Below are 24605 nucleotides of genomic sequence, written 5' to 3'. Positions count from 1 at the left end.
ATGCAGAAAAGGAAGTTGGAAAGTAGAACGTGGTTCGCGTATAATAAAGAATCGTGTCGCATTATATAAAAAATGTCGTTAATATATAGCGAACGATGTTTTTTCTATAGCGGTGTTCGCATCGGCGAAATGCAATCGCAACGAAATTAGCGAAATCGTACGAAACTCTTTTAAAACGCATACACTCGCAGTGTAGAAAATGACGTCGAAGGATGGCGCTGGTATCACTATAATCTATCCATTCCCTGTTCTCAGTGTTCAAGTCCAAAATTAGTAAATAAAGATGGTGGCAGCGCATGAACTGTGTGCGGTATCGTCACGCGAAAAATGTCTGGTAAAATGAAATGGAAACGAGGAACGTGTACGATCTCTCAGAAAAATTCAAAAGTCGTAGAGACTTAGTGATCGGAGTCACCGCAAAGACGATAATAACAGTGTAAATAGTGTAACTTTCGTATAGTTCCCCGGGAGCGTAAAGCAGCCGCAAAAGAGGATAATTTGGCTCCAGAGTTCACTGTAAGGTACAAATTCTCGCTATTTTTAGACTCTACCCGAGTGTCGATTCTCATTCAGAGCGTCCGTTCGTTCCATCGACGAATACGAGTGCGAGGAAGGAACGTCCATCCCGATTAATCCCGAATAAAGAAACGTTACGAACAAGCGTCGATTTTCTGTCGTGGGCGTTTTCGATTACTCAATAACGAAGAAGGAAAGCTCGTTGTCATCGTCGTTGTCCTCCTCTTCGTCGTCGTGGTCGCGATCGTGGTCGTCGTCGTGGTCGTCGTCGTGATCGTGGTCGTGGTCGCGGTCGTGATCGTCGTACACGACGTCGACGTCACTCTCGCTTTCATTACCGTATTATCTCGGAATGACGTCCACTCGATGTTTCCTTTTACGTTAATACAGCGAACGATAACGATCGAAATAATTAACGGATGTTCCTAAAGAACTCTTCGAAATATCAGAATGCTATTTTTATCGGCAGGAACCTACATACCGCGCTACGCGCTTTCGTTGCATACGATGCACAAATACATGTACGCACACAGTGACATACATTTTATTTAACCCAATTGATAGAACGATTCTCGCGTCAATCGATACGTCTTATTACCGGCATCGGGAAATTAATTTACCGATCCTATCACCTATCACTGTCTCGTTCTTACCGACAATATTTACATCGAGTTTCACCGAATACACTTGGACTCGCGCAATTCGATTTCGATCCTGACCTTAGCAATTTGTCGCAGAACATACGGCAACTCGGTCTTCTCACGACGTTTTATTCGTGATTCCTTCGAACGCCGTCTATCGACGCTTTGTCTTTTCCCTACATTGCCTCTTTATCTTTCTTTCTTCTCCTGTTAATTTTCTTTTTCTCGTTAATACGGGTTTAACGTAATACCACGAAAGATTTACGAGGGCAGAAATAGCATAGATCCAGATGGTCGCGAATGAAATTCACCGAGTAGTCTATTAATTCTTGGTGACTCAAACTTTTGTCGCGAGAAATTGCGATCCACGCGTACAATCACCCACGACGAACGTACAGAGATTCATTCATATATGCAATGCGAGTCGCGCGATGGAATAATAAGGGTTTTAATAATAATACGTGAATCACAAGATGCCATACAAGCCACCGGATGACGTCACGTTCAAACGACATCCTCTGGCCCGATAAACATTCTACGTATATCGAACAGTTTGGAGAAGCACTTTCGCGCTGCTTTCTCTATGGTCGTTCGTAGCGAATGCCGACGAACCGAAAGCGAGCGCAAACGATCGTTAACGGTGAAACGATATCGGGGAAAACGGGCGTATTAACGGTTAACGCTTTTGCAACGGATTGAAAACTGTAACAGATAGCGTTCGAAATTTCGAAAGTTTGCGGGGGAAGAAGAGCAGAGAGGAGGAGCGGAGAGAGCCGACGAGTAGCTCGAAGAGGCAGAGCGGTGCACGAAGATTCGTAATCCGTAGCACCGATTTGAAATAGATGAAAGAGGCGATAGGATCGGAAGAGACGTAACAACTAGGAACTAGAAGGAGGCGCGCGTGCTCGTACGGTTTATCGTGGACGTTTCGAGGTCGCGAGAAGAAAATCAAAGTTGGCAAATTTTTCGAGCGATCGTTGCCAAACGGCGCCTTCGCGCGTCGACCCTCTAGTTCGCGCGAATAGTTGCGCTTTAGCAGGTTTGCCGACTTGAAAAATTTCGCCGAAAAGCAAGAAGCAGACTGGATGGGAAGGAGGAGAGAAGGAGAGCGAAGAAAGAAGAAGAAAGAGGAGAAGAGAACGAGTCTGATTTGGAAGATACGACAAAGCGCGAAGCCGCGCGAATCGGCTGTGCGATCGGCCGCGCGCGTTTATTTCTAATTGCTCGGTCGAATTTATCTCGCGTTCTTTCAGACTTCGCGCGTTGACAGAAGATATTTTAGACTCGGTCTATAAATAAGAGGTAAAAATTATCATGACCTGGCTACATCGTTCCTACTAGCGCTGCATCGAAATCGCTCAGCGGCGAACGCTCGTTCGTGTCGCGTCATCGTCCGATCGTCGAATCGATCGCCATCTCCGGCTGCGTTTTTCGTCGTCCGGTCCACCTCTCGTTTCACGAACGGTGCTGTCGTTCGATCCGAAAACGTTGGCGATCGAACATCGGATTTGGTCAGGAAGTGGAGAAAGAGAGAAAAAGGGGAAATGGAAGTCATTAGGACATCAGCCCTGAAGCTGGTCTGCCCACGCGGCGGGTCTACGTGCCCGCTAAAAATATCGAAACGCACCACGATCGAATATCGAGAACGAGAAAGACTACGTATGCGTGCGCGAGCGCGCGTGCGATTTTCTACGGGCACGTGTTCCGTTCCGACCCGCCACGATTCTTCCACGATTCGATCCTCGCGTCCTTTGTTTTATTCCTTTGATCATTTACGTCTATAGAATCCTTTGGTACAGAGTCCTCTAATTGGTATCGACTGCCGAAAAAAATTCACCGATTAGCAAAATTTGATTTGCGTTGTTCGCAATTACGCGGATAATGCAATTTGCTGACGGATCGCGAATCGCAGAGTCAGACTCGACGATCTAAGAAAGAGAGCGAAAGAGCGGTCGGGTGGTTTCCGTGAAAAGCTACGTTGCTTCTGGTTTGGCAGGCGTGTTGGCGTGGCTTGTGCGCGACGATCGGCCAAACGAGCTCGCCGCGAGGAAGTCAAGGTGGGCCTCGAAAAATATTCGTACGCTTTTCGGGGAACGAAAGACACAGAGGTATAGGCATCGAGGTTACTCACCGAGGTAGCCAGGCAAAGCGAAGCAAAGCGGAATTCGCTTGGAAACGGAGGCCAAGAGTGAGGATCGCACGCGCGGTCCAGCCAAGCTTTTCGCTTTCGTTTCGTTCGCGATCGTCATTCTCCTTTCTAGGTTTTCCCTTCGTCCTCGAATCGCGAACCATTCTACTCGTTATCCGTACTCTGTCGTCGTCGACGATACAGAGATATCTGCGCGTCGCTCTCGCTTTCGCTGTCTTTGTCCGACCGCGTTGCCAGTCGTTGGAGACAACGGAACTCGTTCTGTCGGAAGAAACAACGAGATTTCGGTTCGATGAAATCCTATATCGATTCGATTCGACTGGATTCGATGGAATACGGTTGGCAGCGCGCACAGCGCAGACAGGAAACGAGCGTGCGTCGTCGGGGGGGTAAGCGTCGCTAGAGCCGTTGATCGGCGGGAGAGACGCACGCCGGCGTCTCGCAACCGAAAATAAACTCACCGCATTTTGTCCGTCTGTCCTTCCTTCTCGGTTTCACCGTAAATCCGATAATCGTACTCTGCCTGTTTGCCGTTATCCTCGATCGCGAGACCGCGGGCATTCAGCCTCCGGCTTCGAACCTCCAGCTTGGAGGTCGACCCTAACAACGAGTCATCTTTCGAAAAAAATAATATCTCTCTCCCCCACCCACCGCATCTCTTTCTAGTCCGGTCGAATACGACCTCGTTGCCGATTCATCGTGCGCGTCTCGCACCGCGAATACAACACCGTACCAAACGTTTTTTCCACGCGGACACTCGATATCTTAGAATTTTCTTGCTAAACGAGCATCGACGGAAACAGCTGATGAAACGAACCACCTTCTCTTTTTCCTTTTCTTTCTCCTCCTCCTCCTCTTTAAACATTAAAAGCCTGTCGTACTCGATATTACTAGCGGTACTCGCTTTGCTTTCAGATAAGAATAAGAAAAAATGGTGGTGGGCGAGGCGAGTATACACAACATAATGGGAGGAATGGAGAGCACGGGCGGGGTGCGACTTCACAATCACAAACGGAAATTGAAGCAGAGGTATGAAGCGGAGAAGACCGAGATTCTAGACGATTGGGGGAGGGGGCAGTAAGATTCGCGTGTTCGCTAAATACTTGCTGGAACTTACATAACGCGAGACGATAAGAGATAGTAGTATGTAGTCGCGTTGCGGATATTACGAGCACGCGAATCAATCCGTATTCCTTTTCTCTTGCTCTCAGGTTCGACATCATCAAGAAGCTCGGTCAAGGTACTTACGGTAAAGTTCAATTGGGAATCAACAAGGAAACCGGGCAAGAAGTGGCGATAAAAACTATTAAAAAATGCAAGATAGAAACGGAAGCCGACTTGATCAGGATACGAAGGGAGATTCAGATAATGTCGAGCGTTCAACATCCCAACATTATTCACATATACGAAGGTACGGGCTTGTCCGGTCTGGTCTCTCTCTCTTTCTTCCAGAGATCGGAACTCTGACGTCGATCGCGTTTTTCCAGTGTTCGAGAACAGGGAGAAGATGGTGCTGGTTATGGAGTACGCAGCCGGTGGCGAACTCTACGACTACTTGAGCGAGCGCAAGGTGCTGACGGAACACGAGGCTCGACGAATATTTCGACAGATAGCCACCGCAGTTTTTTACTGTCACAAGCATAAAATCTGTCATCGGGACTTGAAGCTGGAAAACATACTGCTGGATCAGGTTGGAAACGCGAAAATCGCGGATTTTGGATTGTCGAACGTGTTCGACGAGCAACGGCTGTTGAACACGTTCTGCGGCAGTCCGCTGTACGCCAGTCCCGAAATCGTCAAGGGTACCCCATATCACGGCCCCGAAGTCGACTGCTGGAGCTTGGGCGTTCTTCTCTATACTCTGGTGTACGGTGCCATGCCCTTCGACGGCTCCAACTTCAAACGACTAGTCAAACAGATCTCACAGTCCGACTACTTCGAACCTAAGAAACCGTCGCGTAAGTGTCGACTCGTAGCTCGCTGTTTCTCCGTCGTCGAGCGGCGTCAACGTGTTTCCACTGATCCCGTGTTTCTTTCAGCCGCCTCCCCTCTTATCAAAGACATGCTGACCGTTTGTCCCGCCAGAAGAGCCGACATCGAAAGGATTTGCACCCATTGGTGGGTGAACGAAGGTTACGAGCAGAATTGCTTGGACATTGCGGAGGACTTGGCGGCTCAAACTCCCGTTCGGTTGGACTTGCTGCTCTCTCTGGTACCACAGTCGGCGAGCGCGGAGAAACTGGTCGTTGGGGACCAGCAGCCAGCCGCAGCGGACGTTCCGAATAACGTGTCTTCCGAAACTCTGATACCTACCAGATGCCATTCCGTCGGCAGCTTGATGGAACTGGATCAGAGCGGTTCCGATAGACGGATAAGAAGAGAGTTAATGGAGGAGGAGCAGAGGACCGCTCCGATCGGTGGCGACGCCAAAAGGAAATTGGAGACAACGCCGTCGATGGACGAAACGGCTGCCGCCGATGCCAAGAGGAAGGAACGACCTCGAAGGAAAGAAAAGCGGGACGAACCCGAAGCTAGAATGTACAAATCCGCGTCCAGGTAATCGATACGAAGCCTCTTCGTCGCGCCAACGTCCTTCCCATTTAACTCGTTCGTTACTCTCTTTTTCTCTCTTCTTTTTTCCCCCTTTCTAGGCATCACTCGGCGCCTATTCCAAACTCGATCACGGAGGAAGCTATGGAGGTGGATCCAATGGTAACCGTTCCTATTAGCAAGACCGTCGACTTGAACAAGATCGAATCTACGGCAGCTTGTCTAGAATTAATCAAAGAATGTAGCGAGAGATCACCGAGCAAGGAGAGAAGCAAAACGCCGATGATTCACGAACCGGAACAGCGACCGCTCGCGGTGGACGAATCCCGGCGAATCTCGTCGGAAGACCGCGCCGTCGCCAATCACGACGAGGAGCGCTTGCCGGACGAACGCCAAGCGAAATCGTTAGACGACGGACACCGTGACGAATCGTCGAAACGTTCGGAGATGGCGCACGATCAAACGATCGCGCGTTCCGCGACACCCGCCTTCGAACCATCGAACGAGAAGACTTTGGCCGGAAACGAGAGGTTCGAGAGAACGTCGTCGACCGGCGGTCAAGAGGAATCGATCAACCTCGAGGCGACTCAACGAGAGTTTAAGAAGCTGAAAGAAAAGGCGCTGTCTCTGGATTCGGAACTTTCCAACGAACCGCGAGACGCTGCTGCGAAGACGTTCGAAAGGAGACGCTCCAAGATATTCGAGACCGCGGAGAAGTTCAATCAGATGGCGTCGAACGTGGAGAACGAGAAACCTAAAAAGATCTTTATACCCGGCGTGAACGTTGGAGGGGCGAAGCGCGTGTTCGAGAGAAAGGCCAGTCTCTCTTCCATTGTCACGCCTCCGCCTACGAAATGCGTCGCGTCCAAGATGATCATCGACGTTCCTACGACGGAAGCGAAGAAGAACGAAAATTCGAACGACAAGACGAAGCCGACGCGAATCGAACGCGAGGAACAGGAGCAGCAGGAGCAGGCAGAGGAAAACGAAGAAGAAGAGAAGAAGAAGGAAGAGGCGAAAAAACGGGCTATCGACATAATAAGCGGTGCGATTGGCAAACCGCCTATGCAAAGGAGGATAAACGGATCTCCGCCAATTTCGCCCTCCAGCCAAGAACCAAAGAAACTTCCGTCGAAGATATCGGTCGGTACGAACGATTCGCGTTCGACCACGCAATCCTTGACTACGACACCCACCGAAACCAACTTCTCGTTCGATGAGAAAACAGCGGACGCGGACGGACGAGCGACGGTAAGATCGACGGTAAGATCGACGGTAGATCGGCGAACGAGACACGTTCTAACCGTGCACGCGTTTTTATTCGACCGAATTCTTTCAGATCTCGACAGAGGCGTTCGACAACGACAACGACGACGGCGACAACGACGACGACGAACCGGAAGAACCAAAAATGTCCAGCAAAATGGAAATCACTCTAAAGAGCGCGACTCTACCCAGACCACGAAAGACGAGCAAAGCCGAGATCTCCGTGACGAGTGCGAAATCCTACAAGGCCCAAGTTCCGTTCGCGTTCAAATCCGAACTCGAGGCAAAGATCGACGCGTTTCAGCCACAGAAACTGCGAACGCAACGGTCGGAAGTGGCATTTCCCGTTGCAGCCGCGGTACCGCAGACCAATCGAAGCTCCAGCTTGGAACCGGAAAGCAGACCGAGGAGCGGTGCGCCGAAGGAGAGGATAATTCCGATTCAGGTACCGAACGTTGCTGAACTCGAGCGATAATCTATTTCGTCGATTCTTGATCCGTTCGATACACGATTTCCAACAGATGGAAGCGGATCATCGGCAGTCGCGACATTCGTCGACCACGCCTCCACCTTCCAAGCCGCCACCGATGCCTCAAAGATCGGTTTCGCAGCGGTCGGGCTCGTTGTCTCGTCAGTCGACCGCGGACTCAGACACCGATAGCGCTCTCGGATCGACCGTTGGTCCCGAGCCGATCCGAAAGAGTCCTCGAGAATATATCATTCCCATCGCCGTGGAAGGCGGTGGTTACGTGACTCCCAGATCCGGTAGCGTGGAGCCTGAGAGCAAAACCGCTGGCACACCGTCTAGCGCCAACGTGCCCCGCTCCAGATTTGGTAGACCTCGAAGAATGAGCTCGTTGCTGTCGGATGCCAGCGAGGACGAATCGCCGTTCTCTTCGTTGCACAGGTAGGGCTTTTTCTCTTCGTTTCGAGTCCTGCAGCTATCGACGCGTCCGTTCGACAGCAAGGAGTCGATGATACGCGTTTTCGTCGCTTGCAGAGACAGCGAGGATCTATTGCAACGACACATGCATCGATTGAGAAGCTCCCGGCCATCGAGACAGCCACCGGAACACGTGGACAGCTTGTCGTCCGGCGAGGACGACGACGACGATGGTTTCGAATTGTTAACCGCCGAGAACCTATTCTCCACTCTGCTGTCCAGAGTGCGAAGCTTGACACAGAGATTGAACGTGGACGATAATCGTACCACCGGCTTCCCGAGTTCCCGCCTGTTTGGAAGACTAGGATCCAATTCCTCGCAAGCGTTGTGGGGTCTAAACAAACCACTGTCGAGGTAATTCATCGATGCCGTTTAGCCATCCTTTACCATCTGTGTTTCTCTGTTTCTCGCGCGAGATTGCTGAGATATCGAGGATACCTAATGACAACGGTTTGACGCTTGTTTGTGCAAGCTACCAGACGTATGTCGAAACGAGGACCGTGACTACGTGAGTCCAATTGTTACAACAACTTTAGAACAATGTAGTCTATGCCGATTATTTTAGAAGGTAGCGCAAAATATATCACGAGTATTCTATCTTGAACGTATCGGCTCGCTGTGATAGTAACGGCCGTTCTCCTCGCCGTTCGAAACGCGTACAGAGTAGACGCGCGCACGCAACGTTTCCGCAAACGACTTTTGCCTCTCACGCTTCTTCTTTTTATTCGCTATACTTGGCTGTCGGAGCTGCGCTTTCGAAACGCCGGTTTCCAACAGCCAGCCAACGAACGGTCGCGTTTCGTTACGTTGACGAGATCGGAGGAATAGTTTCGACCAACGACCGATGGAACGCGCGTGAAAGCAAACGTTGGCAATCCGTAGGAAAATCACGCAAACGTTTTATCTGTTTGGAACGTAGGCGGTTGTCGGAGTCGCAGTTCAGGCATTCGCTCGGTCGAGAGGGTGACATACTGTCGAGGAAAGATTGCGCGAACACGTCGAACCCAGGAACTCCGAGCAGTCCAGGATCGCATGGTAATTCTTCGAGGGAAACGGTGTTCGACGTCGGCAGTAACACTTTACCAAGAGGTAAGAGAACCAGCAGCGATTATTCTACGATCGTTCTACAAATTTGACCGTACAAAAACAACCGTATCGTGCTGCGAAATGAATCGTTCGTGTCCAACGAGGGTGAACCCCTCTGCGTTCCATGTTCCACCTGCTCGTCGTCGAGTTTCGATGGAAGCAACGATCGTCGAACGGATCGTCGAATGGATCGCCGGATCACAAACGGTTCACGCGGCTCGAGATTCCACCCAGTGTCAAAATTTTCTCGTAACTTGGCGTCGATCGGGCTGACGATCGATCGCGTGTCCGCTGGAAGCGAGAAAACGTTGAATCATCGGTTCGTGAAAAAACCAGCTTCCGCCTAGTCGCCATCCTATTTAATCAGATATATTTAACGAGAATATATTTTGTCACTGGTTGAAATCGCAAGCCGTACGAGAAAATGCCGAATGCGTTTACTCGGCATGCATTTTCTGGTACAACCTAGCTGTTGTCGAGTCGTTGATAGACAGAGCGTATCTTTTTCTTTATTTTTGCCGATCACCCTCGCACCACCTCCCTCCCCCTCCCCCGATCCTCTTTCTCTCTACGATCCACTTTCTCCGTCGATCATCCATCTTTCCTCCCCTTGCCGTTTCTTTTTCATTTTCTTTTCTCTTTTCGTCTCTCTTCCTCCGCCGAGTATCTTTTTTCCGATGTTCTTGCCTGACGATGTTTTTTTGCAACATTTGATACTAACCTCGTTTAGAAATATATAAAGATATATGGTTCGTGTTTGGCACAGGTGGGTAAACGTTTCACAGTGATTTGCGACGCGTATAGCGAAATCGAGAGAAACAGGTCGGCTGATCGAAACGTAACCGGTACTCGCGCGTCTCCTTTTGAATTTTGGACGAGAGAGCACCGGTTTTTTTTCGCTGGCGGCTTACACCGGCTTCTTCGTTGCGCAAAGTACAAGTGCGCGAACGAGATACAGTTTTCTAAGCGCATGTCTGCACCGTGTTCTTTGCAAACGGTACCTGCCTGTTGTTCCGTTTTTCTTTCCTCTTCTTCTTCTTCTTCTCACACTCTTTTTCTTCATTTTTTCCGCGATAGAACCGCGCAGACCGAAGACACGCGATTACGCGATCAAACGTCCAACGATTAATTTCCGCTCGCGTTCGAACAAGTTTGAGCATTAAAATTACTCACAGACGTGACTCGCCGTACTTTGCCTAACACGTAGAAGCCCGTAATACACGCAGTAGTAGCGAGTTGCGATGTTGTTGATTTACATACTATCCCATTAACACGAGCAGCCGCAATTCACTTTTCTTCTTTAATTTATTCAGTGTCACGCTAAAGTTTACTTTTTAAAGCATGATTGCACACGTTACCCATATACACGAATACACGAGGAAATTCAGTTCTATTACTCTCCAAGATAAAATCCATCTTTGATGAAAATTTACGCATCTACTTCGCATCTTCAGTCTATCGTCGACTCTTCAATCAGCGATCGGAGCAGATGTTCCAGAGTTGATATTTTCGGTATACGCGCACCGTCCACCACGATTGCTTCGTTTTCGATCGACGAAACCTCCATCCGAATCGGCTGCGCATTCTTTCGCTTTCTTCTTCGGTACCACGTTCGTAACCGCACGTTCGTAACGTCACGGTCGTTGGATCGAAAAAGAAAATCGAAGAGAAGCAAAGTCGGCCGTAAAATGAAAACGGTGAGAAGAGATGAGATTGGCAGGAAGGGAGGGAGGGGGAGGCGCGTATTTCGATCGAAAGAAGGATGCCAGAATCGCTCGAGTAACCGATTTTTCCGAACGAATTACTAACGAGAGTTTGTTCCGCGCGAAACGACGCCGGCTGGAACCGCGCGGAGCGGAACGTCAGCCGAGAGCGCTGAAATTCTTTCTTGTTTATACGGGCCGTGGTTCGATCGCGTGGTTCGCCAAAGTACGAGTTTCGTAAGACGCGCGCAACGCCCAAGCTAACGGCTTAACGCTTAATTATCCATTTTCCACGCGACCGGCGTAACTCTCGTGCGATTAATCGGCAAAGATGGTGGAAAGGTGGCATCGTTCTTTCGTCGGTCGGACAACGAACGAACCGTGCCGATGGTGCGACCGATTATCGAAAATATACACTGGAAAATCACGGTAGAATCGTTTTGTCTAAATAGGTGTAATTGACGGTTTTTTTCTCACGGTTGTTGCAGCGACCGTGCGAGTGACTCTACGTAGGCGGGCGGATGCTAATCCCCAGTAGGCAAAGCAAGTTAGGTACTATGCCAGCACACTTTTATCCGACGAACGTCACCTCGTCGCTCTGTTGCCGCACGATCGATCACGCGAATGTTCGCGATCGTTCGAGCGACGTGCGGCCGACGTTCCGATGTTTGCGCGACACTCGGCCAAACTCTGCACACCTACCGAACATCAAAGCCGCGTTCACCAACGCGCTCCACTCGTCGTAACTCGACCGCGGTCGCGTTCGTCTAGCGCGCCGCGTGACAAACGAAAGCCGACCCGGAGAGAAGGAAGATCTCGCGTCGATCGAGCACGCACGCACGCTGCTGAACGAGAAGACGTGGAAGCGATTTTCCGAGTTTCCGCCACTCGACGGACGCAGCCCGGGTCAATTCCGATCCATCGATCGGGTCGTCATCGCGCTCTTTCAAGGAATACGCCATCGTCTCGCTGTCACGACGCGTGACAATCGGCGAAGGATCGCTGGATGCGCGAACACCAGCGATGGATCGATCCATCTCCGAGACCACGTATCCGCTGTGTACCGTCGAAAACTTACGCTATTAAGAGGAAAGATACTTGGAAAAATTGTACACCGCGAGGCGAAAGGAGCTAACCCTTGTTTGAGATGGCTGATATTTGTTGTGTTTTTAAGAGTTTAAATAACAACGTTTTATTACTTTTACATTGTTCTCAGCATGCTTTGATAACGCTATCATATCGTATTTAATACCGTACACTTTGCATTATCCTCGACTTGAGTTTACACATTTGACGCGTTCTGATTTTCGTCGCTCGACACGACATACGTATTTATTTCGATGTTACTCGACCGCCAAATGCTTGATCCTGCGAATCCGTTTGCGAGTCTCTTTCAACGCCGTTCGCAGCAGCCGGCCAGCTTCCCATGGATTCGCGATGGATTCGCAAACTCCATCATCGCGCTCTCCAAATACCGTTCTGATTTCTTGAAACCCACTAAAAACCTATAACCTGGTGTCCGTACGCACATAGAAAGCCTCATACGCTGCATGTCATCGTTCGGCGAGTATACGAGTTTACTCTTGACGATTTCTCGTGTCGATATACTTGGAGACGTATGTCACGTACGCGTGTATGTATGTATGTATGTATGTATGTTTGTTTGTGTGTATGTATGTATTTATGTATCTATATATATAGATATATATACACATCCGTGTGTGCCTGGCGCGTGTGCGTGTGGTACGTGCCCGTACATCCTCGTCGATGTACATTTTGGAAAGGGGGATGGTATCGTTACACCAGTACCGATTACACTGTACAAACCCCGAAAGTGCCAGACATCGAACTATCGACGCCTTTGCCCGTTTAGCGGCGCGTTCGGTATCAGTCCGTCCCTCGATTCGTTCGTTTCGTCCGTACGTTTCGTATCGTTTTCCAAGTCCTTTCGCCTCCTTTTTCCCCCCCATCTTCTCTTTGCTCATCTTCTTTGTTTCTTTTTAAATTTAGTTTCCTGCGACGACATAACGGTACAGAGAGACGATCGTTCTCGGACGCTTTCCATGTAACGTTGGATCGAAACAACCGGATCAAAGAACCGGGTTGTTCGTTTCATTCTTTTTTTCTTTTCCTTTCTTTCTTCTCTCTTTGTCGCGTTACGATACGCTGCGCGCGGGCAAACTCGTTCATCGTTCGGTTCAGTGGCCTTGGAGCCGTTTCTCTCTCTCTCTCTCTCTCTCACTCTCTATCTATCTATCTATCTATCTTTCTTTCTTTCATCGGTTAAATTTATTTATTAATTTTTCGAGAAATTTTATAAGAGACGAAAGAAGAAATTTCATGTATGTAGAAATAAAGGAGTGTAAATATGGAGAAAGTCGGAGTATTTTATCCGCCTCCCGCATAAAGACAACGACGAGACTTTCGGACGATCGGCCCGAGAACACATGTCATCCGGAGGTTTGTTTTTCAGATAAAGTAGCACGCGAAGACGTAGAAGCGGAAGCAACGCGAATGAAAAAAGAGACGCAGGAATCGTTAGAGCAAAGCTTCACGCCGAGCTTGACCAGACGATTGGGCAGAACGTTGATCGAGCAAACCAGACGATCGTTGACGAGATCACCGTCCGTTTCGCGCGAAGGCCGGGCCCGTTCGGCCGAGAGAGACGCGTCCGAGGCGGCGTCGTCGTCATCGGCGGCGGTCGACCGATCCGTCTCCACCGTTTCCGACCAGTCCGAGTACAAGCACCGATCGGCGAGCGATCGACGGCCCATTAGGAGAACCAACAGCCTACTGGAATCGTCGACCGGATCGCTCGTCTCGCCCCGTCGTACCGTCGTCGGTCTCTTCGACGACGAGGATGATCTCGCCGATCATCGGCACCTGCACGGTCGTTCCTCCTTCTTCTCCACGTTCCCCAGGGACACGGTGGCGCGTGGCAACCTCGGCAGATGGTACAACGAAACTGGCGGTGGTCGAGCCAGCACGGGCAGACTGCGAAAGGACAGCTTCCGTTCCTATCGTACGGACAAGATTCAAGAAGAGACGTCGGACGACGCGTTCGCCGGCGACAGAAGCGGCTCGATCTCGGAGTACGCTTCGACCTCGGCCTGCGACTCGAACACGAACCCGTTGGACGACGACGTTTCGCCGACCGAGTCTTGCGCCAACAACGCGGTCGACTACAAGCCCGCGTACAAATCGGATCCTTCGTCGAGAAACTTGGAGAACAGGTTGTTAGCCGCGGAGAACTTGATCAGGGAATCGAAACTGAAGAACTTGGGCTCGTCCGGCGGTGTGAATCTAACGTCCAGCTACCGAGACACGGACAAATGCGAGAAACGATCGTTGATCTCGCTGGCAGAAACGACCGGAGCCTCGGCAACCTCGAAGCGGCGAACCTGTATCCCCAGCCTGAGGCTGCGATCCGGCTCGTTGACCAGAGAGCCGAGCGCGGCCGTCGACCGGCGAAAATCGTTGGCGGATTCGCAGGACGTGGCGAATCTCGTGGCACGAACCCTCGTCCCGGAAAGGTCGTTGCTGAGCAAGTTTTTCAAAACCGCCGCCAGCCGATCGGAGAACGAGCCGACCAGGGACAAGGAGAAGGAAACGGCGGAGGCAGAGAAGGAGAAAGAGAAGCCGCAAAAGTCGAAGCAACGTCGGATATCGCGATTCCTACGGCCGGACTTTTTCGATACGCCCAGAGAGGAGAGTCGTTACGCGAAAGAGAAGGAAGCGCAGAAGGCGGCGGAGAACGAACGTCGCAAGTCTCGGTTCATGAAGCGGAAAAGCGAGAACAAGGACGCGGCAGCGGTGTCGAAAACCACCGTGCCAACGACGATGAGCCGTGAAGGCAGCGTCGAGACGGAGAAGAAACGGGAGAAGGAACTGAAGAACGAGATCAATTGTCGGAGAAGGGATCGATGCTCGCGGGAGAGGGAAACGGCGACGGAAACGACAGAGCCGATCGAAGGTTCGCGAAACGGATTTCTGCACTCGTTGGAGAAGAAGCTGGAGAGTCTTCGGTGCAACGACGAACAGCGTGCGTCGGGCCGAGAGAAGACGACGGTGAGATCGGCAGCGAGCGACGAGCGAAAGATCGACAACGAAGCATCGCGGGAGCGATCCGCGCCACCGGTCGACCGTCGCCTATCCTCGGCCTCGAACGAACGCGTTACCCTCGAAAGAGCAAGCAGCGTCGAGGATCTCTCCCGGCCGAAAAACCCGAAGCGAAACTCTCCGAAGAGCAGGGTCTCTTCCGTGCTCGGTTTGTTCAAGACCGCGGATCCGAAACAGCTGGCGAACGGTACGCGATCGCAGACCACGATCCTCGGCAAGCTGAAGAAGAGCCCGCCGAAGGTGCTCGCGGATCTTACATCCGTCGAGGATGCGACCGCCGCTCCCACCGTCGGTAGCAAGATACCGACCAAGCTGGTCGCCAACGCCGACGCCAGATCCGCGAAGAAGATCGGCGAGACGAACAAATCGGACAAGCCGGAAAAACGCGTCTCCTCGTGCGAATCTTCGAGGCGGTTCTCGTCGAAGGAGGGACCGAGGCAGGACGGAACAGAGAGGAGCGCGTCACGCGAGAAAGAATCGGCCGGAGAGAGGGGTAACTGGAATCGAGACGCGGAGCAAGCATCGACGGATACGAGACGCGACAAACCAAACGACGACGAGAAAAGATCGACGGAAAAGAGATCCGTGGCGATCCCGGGCAACAGAGGTAAACGGACGAATCGGTGTTCGCTGGAGAACGGCGCCTCGTCCACGGAACCGAGCAGATCCGAGGCCGCGGAGAAGAAGACGGGAAAACCGACGAAAAAGACCGTTGAGACGTCGGAAAGCAACGACTCGGACGGCGTGAAAAAGAAGAAAATAGTACGAGTGACGAAGAAGGTGGTGAAAAAGGCGACGGTCTCCGGCGGTGGGACCGGCGACAAATCAATCGACAAATCCGGCGACGCCGATAAAACGTCGGACGGGAAGGAGAAGCCTGCGAAACCTCGAACGAAGAAGAAGGTACCCGGCATCTGCGACAAGAGCTCGATCGAGTCAAAAGTCGCGATCTCTAGCGCGAAGCCGGGCAACGCGGAAGAAAACGGACTTGGGACGGAATCGGGGGACAAGAGCGAGGAAAGAGGTGGCAACGACTATTCCGAGGAGGAAACGGTCGAGACGGAAACCAACAACGACGAACCGACGAAAATTCAACGGGAGTCTCAACGACCGAACAGGAACAATCTGAAGCTCGATCTGTCCAAGATACCTCAACACTCGTTCAGGAACGCTACGCCCAAGAGGGATTCGCCGAAATCCGATTCTCCGTCGTCGACGACGACGAACCAAGATCTCCCCGGCAAGCTGATGGAATGTCTGTCGAAGGTGACGCATCGCGCCGGCATCGCCGGCAACAAGATAATCGTCGACAAGCCGTTGCGCGCCAGAGACGTTGCCGAACTGAAGCGAGAGGTGACCGAGTGCGCCAAGATCATCGAGAGCCACGCGGAATCGGCGGTGAACGCGGTGCAAGATCCTCCGGAAACGAGAAAGTCGAGCGCGATTCCTTCGGAAGTTTCGACGGAGAACGACCGGCCGATAACGAGCGCAACTATCGCCGTCACCGGCACCGATTATCCGAACGACGTTCTTTCGCCGATGGACGATCCCGAGAGCTTCGATTCGTGGTCGATCAGCTCGGCGGAATTGAGCCACGCGAGACCGGACTTGCACTCGCCCACGTCTCCGTCCCACTCGTTGTACGCCAGAAACGACAACTCCGACAATTCGGAATCGGTGATCGATCGAATACGCAGACGAAGCTTCTACTCGCGGTTCAACGATAGACGAAGACCGTCGTTGACGGCTCCGCCGCCGGGCGTCGCATTGCCCGGCAGCGCGACGCTGCCGAGAAAATTCAGCTTCAGCGGACACCGCGAGCACCGGGATCGCGGTAGATACGGAACCGGATACGCCGGATTCGCTCCCGCGGTCACTTCGAAGACCGGTGGCGGCGGCGGCAGCGGCAACAGGTACGCCACTGACAAAAGGTACGGTTTCTATAGCGAGGATGGCGTCGCGATAGATCGTCGCAATCGATCGCTCGACCGAGCTGCTCGCTACTCCGACACCGGCTACGTCACCGACCTCAAGTCGCCGACCGAGCACCCGGTCGTACTCTCCTCGTCCTACGATCCTCTCAGAAGGTATCTCAGGTCGCCGACCTTCGACCTGTCCGCCTCCAGGTCGAGATATCACAGCGTCGACTTTACCGCGGATCCGGATCTAGCCACCGTGTACAGACCTTCTGCTTCCAGCTTGTCCAACGACTCTGTCAGCCTCGGCTACTCCTCTCTGCCGAGAAAGTACGCGATCGGACTTGCCGAACCGAAAACCGTCCAGTACTACGAGGAGTTGCTATCTCCGAGCACCGCGGACTACTCGCCGTCTAGGAGGTCGCCGACGTGCAGCGAGTATCCGACCAGGTGCGAGAACGGCTACTACAACGGAAATTCAGATCTACGCGCAAACGCCGCGAAACGGAAAACTTGCACGGAGAACGCGAGAACGCTGGAGCTTTACGAAGATACCGATCCTGCTTCGTCAGCCGCTTCCTGCGGCGACGAACGATCCACGGAACAGAGGAGGTAATCGCTCGTCTCTCCTCCTCCTCCTCCTTAGTTCCTCGACGGTTGTAATATCGCGTTTCCTTTGATTTTCCAGGAGCAAAGGCGAACGTACGACCCATTCGCTTCCTACGTCCGCTGAAACGACGAGCCGTTGCGCCAACGACCACAGTTAATCTCGTTTTCGACGCTTCACGCGCGCACCCAACGTCCCGCTACTTTTGTTCGTTGCACGCATTGATTCCAGCGTTATCGTCCACGTGTCTCGACCGAGTAATCGGTAACGTGCGTCACGGTATACGCGTATCCAAGTGATCGCGACAGTTCGTTTTAGAAGATACTCTCTTATTCCGCGTTGCCAGACGCAAGATCGTATTTCTCCCACCATCTCGATACGACCTCGTTCTAGTCTATTTATTCGATTCGTACCGAACGCTCGTCTCGTCTCGTCTTCGTTACGAAACGATCCAACGGCCTAAAACCACCCCGTCTCGTCTTCCCTCGAAACCGACGAAACGTACTTCTTTGCCTGCCCGCTGTTTTCGTCGACGTTACGTTACGTCGGACGCTCGGTCCATGTTCGTTATAGCAAATAGTCTCGTCCATTCTACCAACTTCACGTTTTTCTCTCTTCCTTACTTAATAAATCTTAAAATGCGACATTGCAATAGTTGTTTTCTATGGCTGTTATCATTATCGTTATTGTCGCTATTATCGTCGCCATCGTCGCAATGACCATAGCTATCGTCGTTATTATTGTTATCGTTATTGTTACATCATCGTCGTCGCTTTTATTTTTACGACTATATTATATAAAAGTGTGCCTTGAAAAATGTTGTTGCCACGTAAATTGTATCTTTTCCGAGAAACTCGACGTTCGTATAATCCAACGAACCGCGTATACGTTTTCTCCTGTTTCTCTAGTTTCTCCTTTCTCTTCTTTTCGTGTTATCTGCTCGAAACGCGTGTATGTGGTTACGAGCGGTTTTGGCTGCAGTATTTCTAAAATTGTAAGTTAAGTTAAAGCTTAAGGCTGACGCGAGACACGTAGCTGTTGATACTCCAGCTATCGGACTGTCGCGAAAACGTGAACGCCGTACGAGAGTAACGAGCGAGTTGCTTCGTCACGCGCAACGTTTTCGCATTTTCGTTGATCGATTTAACGGGATTCGTTATCCCGAAACGCGTCTCGAGCAGCGTTTCGCCTTCCCCCTCTATATTCTCGCGGAGCAAGTTTTATCTTGGTCGTATCTCTGCAAGATCCCTTGAAAACGTTGCAGGTATTCGCTGCGAATCTCTGACTGACTAGCCACGGTCTTCCGCTTCTTATGTATGCGTTTTCTACTCGTATTTTAAAATAAACCATGCTATTCGAACGAGCATCGTTCGCCTGCTCATTGTTAAACTCCGATGTTTCATTGTTCGTTTGTCCGTTCGTTTGTTTTTCTCACGCGCCGTTTCGCCAACCAATTTTCCGCGTGAAAAATTCCAGTAGCGCGTTTCGCACCACGAAATTCGACGAAATTCGCACGGTCTGACGGACGGATAAAAGCGACATGAACCCTGTGAAACTGCGATTTTATACCGAGCGATACGAGAAGGAGAAAAAGTACTTTCGCCTGCAAGAAAAGTTCGTAGCTATCGCGCGTACGAAACCTCTAACCGGTAAGTTTTACGCGAAACGCGACGCGATCCCGGCTTCCGAGGTTCGACGAGAGTACGTAGATTTGATCACGAAACGACTGGTCCTCTCACCGAAGGATATTTACGCGTTCAAGCCACCGACGGTCAATATGGAGTACGCCCTAGAGATACATGATACATCCGGAAATATAAACGATCGCAATTTCATAGGTATGGCTGGTTCTCGGAACCCTTGATACCTCGGACCAAGGATCCAAGGTTGTCGTTTGCCCGAAAACAAACGGATTTTATCGCTAACGAACTTCGAATACGACACGTTCAGAGAGGTTTACCGACAGAGAAGTTTCTAGGAATACCTTTCAAAGTTTAAACGACGCGGCTATGCTATCGTTTGTCGCGATCGTCGATAAAATTCAATATCGATGTTGTGCCAACTCTGTTTCCTGGCAACGAACGAGCCACACCGATCCCGCGCCGACATGGCCACTACCATAAACCACCACCACCACCACTACTGCCACCACCACCGCCGACCACAACCGCCAGCACATCGACTCTGCACGCCGTACACTTCGTTTTTCGAGAATACTTTTGCCAAAAACACACCGATAAAACGGTGATCGCGTCGTTTATCCCGCCGATTCGCCATCTCACGGATTCCCTCCGTCTGCTGAAACCGCCATCCAAGAAAATGATCTTCAGATAAGTACCATCGGATATTTCGATAGTAGCGCACGCTACCGCAGCAAACGATCTCAGCGGCGATCATGGCGGGCAAGGGTTTCTGTGTGAAAATACGACTAGAGTTACACGCCGTAAGTAGCGATCCGAGAGTCGTCCAACGTCCGATCGGTCTTCGAATCGAACTAACTGGAAAAATAACCTCTTTCAGGTTACGTGTCCCGGTGTATGGCTATGTCCTAACGGAAAAATAGCATTGCGAATAAACAGTTTTGGTTCCACCCTAGAATCTCACAGAGTATCACCGATTTTTCCACTATTATTTCACAACGAGTTTAACTTTAAGAAAACTTTCACACGGCTGGCTGCTTTGACAGACTTGCAACGGATTCTGCACCAACAATCTCTCTACGCGGAATTGATACAATGGCTTAGTCCGTGCAACCAGCCCATCCTTTTGGCTACGTTTCAGACCAGTTTGGCCGATCTTCTCTATCCGGTAACTTATTGCAAACGGTTGCTGCCCGGAGTCGACGTCGATCTGCTCATGGACCCGACCAAGTATTTCCCCGTTAGTATCCCTTCTCTCCGACTGTGATACTCGCGCTCTCCGTTCGACTAATTCCAAGGCGAACCACCGTTTCGACAGGGTATTATAGCGCCTAAAATCGAAATTTCCACGAAAACGGTGATAGAAGAGGTGAAAACGATTTACGACGGGGACCTCGACAGGCCGTACATCGTCAATCCGAAAACCATCGATTCCAAGGTAAAACGCTATATTCGCGTTAATTTACGTTACGTTTCACCTTTCCACCGATCGTAATTTTCAGCAAAAATCCCACGCTCACAGAAAACGACCCGTCAAAGGTATCATCAGGCAAAGAAAGGTTTGTCATAGTCGAGCCAAGACGAAAGCTCAAGTTTGCCATCTGTAAGTATACTACCTTGTTTATTTGTTACCTGCGATGCTTATTGCGATCTCGACTTTGTAAAATTCCAATTTTTACAGCACACAGTGTCCAAACGATCCGTGTAATCACGTGGAATACTCGTGTGAAGGCGAACTTGCCCGGACCGATCGGTGTTACCATCCGATGAAATACGGATCAAAGTGTCGGAACGATATTTACCTCGATACCGATATCGACACGGAATTCGATGTGCCGCCAAGATGCTACCGGGTGTCCTCCGTTTGTGGCAATCTACACATCTTCGACAGCTGCCCCGTCTGTCTCAAGTACAAATGTTACTTTTCCAGCGAATGCGACGGGATCTCTCCCGACGATCCCGCTCATCCGCAAAGAGATCATTCGATGTCGCAACAGCGGATCTCTACGTAAGTTTATCGTGCGCGTAGCGCGATCCATCGTCTTTCCAACGTTTCCCACAGCTACTTCCAATCTTTTCTTCTTCTTTCTCTTCCTCTCTTTGTGCTTATTTTTGCAGAGGATTACGATCAACGTCTCGTCCATCTTACGGAGAGAAAGGTAAAGCCGCGTTGCACGGCAAAAGATAGCAAGTGAAACCATTGCCTGTTAACCATTTTCGTTAGCGAAATGAAATTACCAAGAGAGAAGAAAAACGAAGAAGACGACGCTTTATTACATCGCATGACAAAGGGAGGTGGGAGTGGGGAAAGGAGCAAAGTTCTCGCAAAAGATCGCAATAATTTTAAAAAATTATGTACTTACACAGAACCAAGACATTCAGAGTAAACATACGTGAGAATAAAGCGCTGGATGATCCTGATAACGTTGTTGTTTAACGTTTAACGTATACTCGTTGACCCAACAAATACATCGGAGTACCATGCACCTTCGCACCCCGAAGACTCACCGATTTCTTTAACAATGCCGGACATCTCAAGTGTATACCACGACCTTCGGGTGTCCACGCTCTTAACGAGACGCTTTCGTTTTCCATGGGCGTGATCGCGATCCAACCTGTCGATTATAATGGATTAAACGAAACGCGACAAAATTCACCGCCTCGACTATCGTTTACCAGTTCGATCTACCTATACTTGACAATACAACGTCAGCGACGGATTCCTCGCCATTCACACCGGTTATCCCTCCGATCTCTTTCGGCTTCAATTTTGGCCATACTTTTAATCGTTCCGAATCGCCGATAGGTACGAGGAAAGCTTTCGTCCCCAACAGTCGATCGTAGACCTCGTCCGCATCGGTGGTACAACACATCGTTATAGGCAGTTGCTTGCTCGTGAACAGCGTGCATCTATCCCAGAGGCAGAGAACAAAGGAATTAAGAAGTTTAAATGATTGTCAACCAGCTAATAACTCTACGTAACGTTCATATGTATCATATACGTATCTTCGAGATACAGAGAATATACCAATTACCGTATAAAGTATTCTCCTTCGAGATAGTCCAACCTTCCCATACCAGCCACAAACACGGTCTGTTTCGGTTTAAGCATAAACGTTCTCGGTGTGATAATTTCTTGCGGTAACGTTAGCGACAGTTCGTCGGTCGTTAACAAGTTTAGTATTTGATCTTGCTGAATGGTACCGGGAGTATCGTAGCACCAACGGCTCTGTTTGTACTCTGGTCTAGATTCGTCTAAAACGGGTTTTCTAGACATGGCCTTGTACGATATTTCGGAAAAAGGATCCGCACTCGCGTCTTTCAACGATTTCCAGATAAACGATTTACCAACGTGCTCTACAAACAAACGAACGATCAAAAATCTTTCGGACGAACGTAAGACGTCGAACAACTCGAGCAAGATTTACGATAATACGTTCAAATTGCTCTGCTACCTTCTAACGTCGCAAACTTCATAGCCTTCGTCGTTTTAAACTGATAGTTTTTGTAATGTGATTCTTGCATCCTATAAAATCTCTCCTTGGTAAGCCTTAATGTTCTTAACCAACGTTTTTCGTCGGTCGGATTTAAAATTGGAAACTTGAGTAAGTTCAACGTAGTTCCTGGCCAAGCAGACACTGTAGCGCGTTGCACCAGATCGATAGCTTGTACTTTACAATAATCAGAATTTACCAAAGTATTGAACAAGGAAGATTTGCCAACGTTTGTACAACCAACCAAATAAACGTCACCTGAAACGAACTTATCGACGATTATGCGTAATCATCGAAACTAGCAATTCTTAAATAAACACGTATCTTGGACGCTGACAACTTTCTCTTTGATTTCTCTCGTTAGAACGAAAGAGACGCGACAGATGGTACGTACCTTTGTGACGCCATTTGTACTGCAACTTATTTATAAGATGCTCTATGCCGTAGCCAGTTTTCGCGGAGGCAAGTTGCACGTGCGTAATGTTTTCCCTCTTTACACCGGTTACATTGATCACGGAATCTAATAAACATTGTTTCACGTTCTCGAGGAATGACGGGCTATCGGTGGGCAGCAGGTCGACTTTGTTCCCAACCAGGAAAATAGGAGTAAAAGGATGCAAAACACTCTTCAGATCGGGCCAAATACTGCAAGGGAAATCGGTCAGATCGATTATCAGTATGACGGCGCATTTTTTACTTTTGATCACTCTCAATAAGTTGGGATAATCTTCGATCGATACTTTCACTTCTAAAGCCGTGTTGTAGAACTTTAAAAAATGACACCTTTGACATGTCATGGATTTCAAGTCCACGTCGTCTTTAAACGAAAACAATTCCGACGGTAAATATCCAGGGATCGCTGGATCCCTGCAGTGCAATAACGCACCACAACCACCGCACGGTACACAACTTACTTCCGAATTAGGAACCGATGTACCGTAACAATTCACGTTGAGCAAAGTGTCGTCGAATTGTTCGTAATCGGTCATCCAAGTATTTGAAACTTTCTGCAACTCTGCATTCGGCAGATCGTCCGTATCCGATCGATCGACATCGTCCTCCATGGACTTTACGAAATCTTCGAAACTAAGCACGTTCAAACCGCTCTTTTTCATCTCCAAATACTTTTCGTACAAATTCTTGTATTCTTCGTTTGACACGGTCATCGAACTCGTTTCTTCGGTGTCATCCGATATACTCGAATCGATTATTTCATACGAATCTACCATCTCGTACGGCATATGTACAGGCTTTCGTTTTACTACAGTTTCCTTTTCAGAATCATTATCCTCCGTTTTTTTTTCTTCTTGGCCACAGACGATCTTATTTTTACCTTCCGTTAGATCGTTCAGCAGTATACTGAAAGCAGGTTTATGAGCAATTTCTTCATATCTTTGCTTTTCCTCGTAGTCGAATTTCAATTTCTCCAACCTTCTCCGCTTTCGAAATCCCATTTTCACTTTTTCAGAATCCAAGTAATCGCAATACAGCAATTTATCTCGGAGAGCGAGAACCCTCGAATCTACTTCTGCTTTGACCGACTCGGCGTTTCTATGCAAAGTCGCATGCCCAAAGTGCCGTAATTTCAAATTACGGCATACACCGTAATTATGTAATCGAAACAACCAAAATTTCATATCTGAGTTTTGTACGATGATTCGTGCGAAGATACAATGTCAATAATCAACGATATCACGTTTTATAGAGATACTTCCTCTTATAATCTATCGATATATTATTCAAACTTGTAACGTCTGACATTTTACGATCGAAAAATCTATCAAGATCGTTGCACCGTATCAATCGTTACGTCCAGTTTGGTAAAATGAAATACATATCGCCTTGTGAGATTGTGCATAACCTCAAAATACTTCTGGCCCATTGAAGACGAACACACGTGAATGAAGTTACGAGTCGAATGAATCGACGCTACCATGTTAGCGAAACGTTGAAAAGCGATGTATCCATCGATCGA

The 24605-nt window shown here is 49.7% G+C and overlaps 4 protein-coding genes across 10 annotated transcripts; 3 read left to right on the top strand and 1 right to left on the bottom strand.

The window, feature by feature from the left end:
* The first annotated feature begins 118 nt into the window (after positions 1-118).
* Positions 119-18860, top strand: LOC132910652 (uncharacterized). 5 transcript variants are annotated; one of them, XM_060966510.1, is made up of 14 exons: positions 120-521; positions 4222-4335; positions 4518-4717; positions 4794-5264; positions 5346-5862; positions 5958-7119; positions 7196-7567; positions 7644-8029; positions 8123-8419; positions 8538-8573; positions 8985-9154; positions 13328-17060; positions 17172-17501; positions 17578-18860. In XM_060966510.1, exons 2-14 carry the CDS (start codon positions 4238-4240, stop codon positions 17654-17656), a joined length of 7851 nt encoding a protein of 2616 aa, XP_060822493.1. In that variant the 5' UTR covers positions 120-521; positions 4222-4237; the 3' UTR covers positions 17657-18860. The 5 variants fall into 5 exon arrangements, with proteins under 5 accessions (XP_060822464.1, XP_060822493.1, XP_060822474.1 ...); XM_060966481.1 differs by having other exon boundaries at positions 119-516; positions 13328-17501; XM_060966491.1 differs by having other exon boundaries at positions 5958-7107; positions 13328-17501.
* Positions 11812-24605, bottom strand: LOC132910749 (nitric oxide-associated protein 1). 3 transcript variants are annotated; one of them, XM_060966712.1, is made up of 6 exons: positions 23025-24605; positions 22592-22888; positions 22172-22493; positions 21813-22046; positions 21645-21751; positions 11812-12366 (listed from the first exon to the last, which is right to left on the bottom strand). In XM_060966712.1, exons 1-6 carry the CDS (start codon positions 24265-24267, stop codon positions 12248-12250), a joined length of 2322 nt encoding a protein of 773 aa, XP_060822695.1. In that variant the 5' UTR covers positions 24268-24605; the 3' UTR covers positions 11812-12247. The 3 variants fall into 3 exon arrangements, with proteins under 3 accessions (XP_060822695.1, XP_060822713.1, XP_060822705.1); XM_060966730.1 differs by having other exon boundaries at positions 21826-22046; XM_060966722.1 differs by lacking the exon at positions 11812-12366 and having other exon boundaries at positions 21475-21751; positions 21826-22046.
* On the top strand, positions 19002-19494 carry LOC132911098 (uncharacterized). Its single transcript, XM_060967502.1, has 2 exons — positions 19002-19278; positions 19335-19494. The coding sequence occupies exons 1-2, from the start codon at positions 19037-19039 to the stop codon at positions 19492-19494; spliced, it is 402 nt and encodes a 133-aa protein (XP_060823485.1). The 5' UTR covers positions 19002-19036.
* LOC132911002 (spermatogenesis-associated protein 6) lies at positions 19656-21563 on the top strand. Its single transcript, XM_060967275.1, has 6 exons — positions 19656-19939; positions 20017-20376; positions 20455-20574; positions 20639-20739; positions 20818-21144; positions 21255-21563. The coding sequence occupies exons 1-6, from the start codon at positions 19892-19894 to the stop codon at positions 21322-21324; spliced, it is 1026 nt and encodes a 341-aa protein (XP_060823258.1). The 5' UTR covers positions 19656-19891; the 3' UTR covers positions 21325-21563.

Source organism: Bombus pascuorum, chromosome 1 (assembly GCF_905332965.1).
Source record: "Bombus pascuorum chromosome 1, iyBomPasc1.1, whole genome shotgun sequence".
Lineage (NCBI taxonomy): Eukaryota > Metazoa > Arthropoda > Insecta > Hymenoptera > Apidae > Bombus > Bombus pascuorum.
The sequence above is the reverse complement of the archived record's forward strand: the minus strand, read 5'-3'. Positions and strand labels throughout refer to the sequence as shown.